Raw genomic sequence first — 6866 nt, forward strand, 5'->3', positions numbered from 1 at the left:
CAATATATAATCCTTTTTATGTCTTTTTTTTTGTTTTTTTAGCATTCACAGCTATGAAAAATGCGTGAGGCAAAGTGTTTCTTGTTCTGAACGAGAAGACTTTTAAGCTTGTTGCTAAAGTAAAATGTTCTTTGAATTGCTTCCAGTGCTACCACATGGATAATGCAAATTGAAGATCCAAACTGCTTTTTTTTCATGAAAAATAAACTATTATCTAATTAACTTCAAAAAATTATGTTATACTTGATAAGGCTGTATGCATATGTTTAAAATGAAAACATTGTGAAAAAATTCGAACTGTAGCTTGAACTTGCAGCAAACCCCTCAGGAGATTAGCTTTAATCATTGAAGTAAACTTTTTAAATTGAAGCCACATTCTTTACCTGCTTAAATTGAAATACAATAAAGACTTCTGTAACAGGTTTAATGTTTTTCACATTCAGGCTGGTCTGCATTCCATCATCTTTTTAAAAGCTTTCCTGAAGCTGTCGTCCAGAAAGGCATACAGGAATGGGTTGAGACAGGAGTTGGCGTAACTTAAGCTGGTTATGAAATAGGAGATCCCAATCACCAGAGGTGTGTTTTCCAGGTCTGTGGTCAATGCCACAATGGTGCTAAGGTGGAACGGTGTCCAACAAAACAAGCACACAGCCAAGACGATGAAGACCATAATGGTGACTTTCTTCTTGGCCTTGTCTAAAGCCTTGGCGTTGCTGTTTAGCCTCATGTTCCGCAACTTGTAGAGCATCATGGTGTACAAGATGCAGATTGTTGAGACTGGAATAGCAAAGCCCAGAATGAGTGTGTAGATACGACTCATTTTGTTCCACAAATTCTCAGGATCAGGTAACATCAGCACACAGCTCTTCCTTCCATCGTATGGATTCACATCGACACCGGCAAAAATGGTGAAGGGCATAACGATGAGGATCACAAGGAGCCAGACACAGAAAGAGATGATTTTAGCAGCTCTGTAGGTGCGGTATGGCATGCGCTTGGACCTTACTGTCGCCCAAACAACCAGATACCGATCAATGCTCATTACTGTCAGGAAATAGATGCTGGAGAATATGTTGTAGAAGTCTATACTTAGGGTAACTTTGCACAAAACTTCCCCGAAAGGCCAGTAGTTGAGCAGATGATTAGCAATGCTAATCGGCAACACTAGGGTAAACAAATCATCTGCAATTGCCAAGTTCAAGATGAACATGTTGGTTACTGTTTTCATTTTAGGAGCTTTGAGGATAACATATATGACAGCCATGTTGCCTGTTAGTCCCACAGCACAGATCACAGAATAGATGATTGGTAAAATGATGTACAGGTCACCGTGGAAGTAGTGAACGTAGTTCGAGTGGGTGTTGTTTCCCAGTGAAAGTGAGTAAAGATCCACAGAGTCATTATACACTGACAGCTCACCACTGGGAACAGACACGTTCTCCATGCTCTCCATGTTTCCACGGATATGAGAGCTTAGATTAAGGCTATATCAATAAGTCCATTTCAACAACGAACAAAAACTCATGAAAAATAGAAATGAATTTAAGCTTGATTTCTAACATCTTCCCTTATACATCTTTAATCATTTCCCTTCTTTAATCATAAAAAAAAATAAAAATAGCAGCAGAGAAGAAAAAAGGTCAGGTTAATGAAGGATCAGTCCTTTTTTCATCACTCAGGAGCAAGAGATTTAAGGCAAGTATTATGGGTAAAATTAGTCTGCTAATTTAAAGCCCATAATTTAATTTTTAAACCCAGTAAGATGTAGCTTACCTCCTTCTGAATAAAAAAATAGATGAAAAGTTATCTTAAAATATATTTTTTTAGTGCCCATTGTGTAAACGCTCTTCAAACATCCGACTTCAATTGTGTTGAGTTTACAGTCATTTATGATTCATTATCAATATTCCATTGGTTTTTGCTTGTTTTCTAATTTAAAAAAGATGGAAAATGCCTTCCCAATGTTCGATGCCTTTCTGTTCCTAGTTAAGTAAAGGTCCTCCAGCTCCTTTTCCCGTATCTTCTCTTTAGATTTTATGCAGTTTTCCATGCAGTAATTGTAGAATGCTTTGGAGACGTTGTGCGTTACGCACGAAGGGCGCATCGAGAAACCTACCGGGAGGAGATGTGGACAGGAATTAGTTGCCAGGAATGGCGAGATATAATAAACCACAATAAACGACAAGCACTTCTCCTATATTGCCTAGTGCAGAAATAGATTTTAAAGATTCAGATTTGGAGAAACAAACGTTGAACAAAACATAAACAGTACAGTGACCTTTTTTTTTTAAACGTGAAATTTATCACTCAGTTGGCGGTTAGAATTCATTCACTTCACACGTGTGTTACTACAAGAAATAAACCACAATAATAATAATAAAAAAAATGGTAATAACGTAGGCTGTGTTAATAAAGACCTTCCCGGAGGTCCTTAACTTTGATGAAGGTCGCCGCTCCATCCTATTATTTTAAAAGTGTCCTTATGAACTAGATGATCATGTATGAAGTATGGTGAGGAGAGTTTACCCTTGTGGTAGTCGATGGTGAAGTCCCTCCGTCAGGTCTGGAAGAGACGCGCTCCGTTCGGCTCCGGTCCTCCCCGCTCCGCTCTCCCTCTCTGCAAACGCGCTCCTGGAAGACTGCGCCTCCGCTGACGTCATTTCGAGATCCCAATGTCAATCATGCAGTTCCATCTGCCCAGCCGAGGCACTCTGCCTTCACGGTGTCCTGCGCAGGTCAAAGTGTGTTCCTTTCTTTTTTTCTTTTTGTTTCAGCCTGTGACTACAGACCCGTGGGCAGTAGATTCCTGTCCTCATGTCACCACCCTGTTTCCCCTCATCATGCATGACGGCCGCTGAGCTTTTCATCAGTCCATCAGTTCTCAAAATGAGATTTTTACTGACTTAATTTTCAAAACAGATGCAACTGGGGAAGAGTTTTTAGCAAAACGGAAGTGTTTATAGTAAATTAATCTGAATGTCATCCGAATCAGATCTGTTTCCAATTAACTAAAGCAAGCTAAAATTAAAACCATTAAGAGAAACTGCCCAAATTAGTCCTAATAGATTTCAGTACACATATTTGCTTGGACGGTGGGTTTGTAATTTGATTTCCCTAGCTGAATTAAATGGGGCTAAATTATCCCTAAAATACAAATATAATTCCTCACTTTTTAAGCCATTTAGTGAAACTTATATATATATATTATTATTATTATTATTATTATTTATCCTGAATGACTTTTCATTGGCAATGGCTTCATTGTTTGACATTCCCTCTCAAGCTGGAGTCTAATGGGGCATTAGAAAGAATTCAGATTGGCACCTACCAGGTGCTGCCACCAAATGATTGACGTGGCACAGCACCAGGTCACTCCCGTGTTTGCTATGCAGAGGAGGAAAAAATAAATAAAAACAACGGTCATGTAAAAGTACAAGCAAAGAACAGGCTTAAATCTGAGACAAATTGTCTTTCTCTGGGTTTCTTACGTAAGCAGAAATTTAGCCCCAAATTTAAGCTGTTTTGTAATTACTGTGATCTCGATTACTGAGAATCCAGTAATGGTAAAATATAAAATGTTACCTTCTTACAAGTGAAGTGCAAGATGTTACTGAAATTGTTATGAAAACTAACTCAATGAAATGGAACTTTAAGTAAAAGTTAGTTACATCTTCAAGTCAGGAAACCAATGTTTATTTATTCCCTATCATAAAAGAAAAGAAAAAAAATGGTCTCTGTTTATTTTCAAAGAAGCACCTCTAAAAGGAGAATTCACTACAAATTTTAAGTGTATACTCTGGTTAAGGGGGAACCAGACTATCACTATTTCACAAGGTTAAAAAATCCTTTAAAAAACTCCTATATCAGGATTATGATCTGGATTATCACCTAAATGTCATCAGAATCATAACCTTTCAAGTTATCCCGTGCGCACACAGATAGACAGAGAAACATACACATAAACTCTCCTAAAAGCATTACCATTGTGGAGGTAATTAATTGTACATTTGAGTTATGTAACTAAATTTCCATGCAGTATGCTTTGACCAAATTATAGAAAATGACCACAAATTATGTTTCTTTCATAGGAGATGCAAGACATCTTAAAAGTGGGTATGCACTTGCATTTTTAGTAGAAAATGTTGGATATCAGATGGTCTTCAATATATCTGGAAAAGTCAGATATGAAAAGAACACAATGCAAATTTGCCTAATGGCACTGAGACAAGACATTTTTTTTTTTATTTAACTTCATATTTCAGTGGTAAGACATTTTTAAGAACTGTAGATGAGATAAAAAAAAATTAAAAAGTACACTGCTGTGACATAGACGACACACATATAGTTGAAGAAAAATAAAAGTGAAACATTAGAATAATACAATTATAAAAAAGGATAAATTTACTGGTTGGTAAAAGGAAAAAAACAATAAGATTTAGAGATTTATTCGCTTAACATTCAAATAGTTTATTTAGCATATATTAACCTTATCAATACACATCCAACCCTCATCCAACTCATGTTCTCTAATCTACAGTGCCCCCCCTCTTGGTGCATTTTTCAAATATTAGATCTGGGCAGAGGAAAATGGGGAAAAGAGTCTTTAAATAAGTGCTGGGAAAGTATTATTTCCATGTGTTTCACTACTTAATGCACAATCAAGACTTAAAGCAGAAGAAAGCTCTGAACAAACATCTGGTAAATATTCCGTCATCCAGGTGATTGTCATTCCTAAAAAGTTAACAAACAATCCTTTGGACTTCGAAGTCTGAAGATGTTTCACTTCCCATCCAGGAAGCTTTTTCAATTCAAATTGTCAGAATTAGTGTTGAGGTCCAAGCTTTACAGAGTAGCCTGAAGTCTTTAACAAATCTTGAACACATTTTATTTAAGACTTTAGACTGCAATGGAAAGTTGCAGAGGAATGCATCTTTTTATATTTAAAGTTTACATTATATAATGTGGATTACTTCCTGCTAAATCACCCACCAGTCAAGGTGTTGAACAGGTCGGGTGTAATGAAAAAAATGACTTACAAACTTGAGATTACCAACCTTCATAAAGGGTCATAAATATACTTCCTAAAATGCAAACCTTAAATGAACAAAATTAGGAGCATGAATTATTGCAATACACAAAACAAATCAATAGTCCATATTGTATGCTCGTAATCTGCAGGCTGCTTACTTTTGTGATCCATGATATGTTTATAATAAGAAGCTCACTAACAGTTTTATATCCATCGTACTGTTGACCTTTTCCATTTACTTTTCCGATTATGAGTTTCTAGCTCCACTTTAATACGGCTGTGAGGATATTTTGATAGCCATAGGAAAGCAAGACCAGCAACTGTTTGTAACTTAAAGACGGAGTGGGTCTATAGTAGAGCTCACCACTGATGAATACATGTTTATGTAAAGACTGATTCTTTGAAATGATTAAAGCTGTTTAAACATTCAGTAAAAGGAACTCTTAACTTGGTAGGCTTTAAGTTTAAAAGCATGTTTAGTTGTGATATCCAATAATGACTGACAACAGAAATGGAGTCAGTGTTAAGCCACAATAGGTTCAGGTTGTGCTTGAGTTTCTCTCGGGTTATTGTTTCATTCATAGATCGTGGTGAAAAGGGCCTCAAGACACGTGACATTTTGAGGTTTGCTGACTATATCAGGACACATATAATTATTAGTTCAAGCAAGCCCCCTTTGTGTAATGAAACTCCTGATGGGTTTTAGCTGTGCTGAAAATGGGCTGTCCTTCAACAGGGGGAAAACCGTGAGACCATTGGTATGTCCCGTAAAAATTCAAAAAATATCAACTGGACTTGGTTTTCAAGATTTGAAGACGTTTCGCCACCTCTCCAGGAAGCTTTCTCAATTCAAATGTCTGGATCCGCAGTGAGTTTGAGTCTTATATGGACAAGGCCTTGTATTGCTTGGAAACATACAAATTGGTATGGTTATCATAGTGTCTAATAAGATGGAATACTACAGCAGATGTTTCCATTTCATGTGATGTACATCCTGTGAAAGGGTATTGTTTAATTAAAGCTTCTCTTGGATCTTCTTACTAATTCAGCTTGCAAAATACATGAAAAAAAATGCAATCGTTGGTTTGCATTTACTTCATCATATTCAGTTACTTTAACACAATTGTTTCATGTTAGCAGGGTAGGACATGAAAAATTGTGTTAAAGTAACTAAATATGATTTAGTAAATGCCAAAAGCAGTTGCATTATTTTTTCAGAGATTCTAATGTTTCCTTGCCACTAATCTGAACTATAATTAAACCTGTAAAAATGTCCTTACACTCTAAAATCACAGAAAGCACCTAATTTTTAAGGCAATCTGAAAAGAAGTTCATTTATATTTCTGTTACCAAAAAAAGTGGTTTTGACAGGATGCTTAAAAACACAATTAATGTTAACTATGAGGTAAACAAGAGACAAAATTAGATAATATGAAAATCAGTTTTACATATGGAGAAAAGTTAACAGATAAAAGTAGAATTTACATAGACTGCACCAAATATTATGTACATCATGAGTGCTATCAACCCAGGTATTGCTGATTAGCTCAAAACAGGTTGTGGTTCCTGTGCAGGCTTTCTAAGTTAAAGTCCTGTTTTACGTTTGTCAATCCTAAAGTCGTCTTAATGTTTCTTTTGCAGGGCTGTGAAACCTTTATTACTAAATAAAATGTAGCATTATAGCTTTTAAAATGTTTAATTGGTTATCAAAGGAATCCAAACCAAATTAAATTAACAACAAAATGTCATCAGAGCTTTATCTAGAATGTAATTTGAATCCCTACCTTAAATGCCATTAGATCGATTTTTATATAAAACTTATGTAAAGGTCATTTCA

General features: G+C 36.0%; 1 protein-coding gene across 1 annotated transcript; it reads right to left on the reverse strand.

Annotated features, from left to right (window-relative positions):
* Positions 1–247: 247 nt before the first annotated feature.
* LOC107094979 (neuropeptides B/W receptor type 1-like) lies at positions 248–1612 on the reverse strand. Its single transcript, XM_015390921.1, has one exon. The coding sequence runs from the start codon at positions 1451–1453 to the stop codon at positions 440–442; it is 1014 nt and encodes a 337-aa protein (XP_015246407.1). The 5' UTR covers positions 1454–1612; the 3' UTR covers positions 248–439.
* Positions 1613–6866: the final 5254 nt, after the last annotated feature.

This window comes from Cyprinodon variegatus, unplaced genomic scaffold (genome assembly GCF_000732505.1).
Source record: "Cyprinodon variegatus isolate N-32 unplaced genomic scaffold, C_variegatus-1.0 Scaffold518, whole genome shotgun sequence".
Taxonomy (NCBI): Eukaryota; Metazoa; Chordata; class Actinopteri; order Cyprinodontiformes; family Cyprinodontidae; genus Cyprinodon; species Cyprinodon variegatus.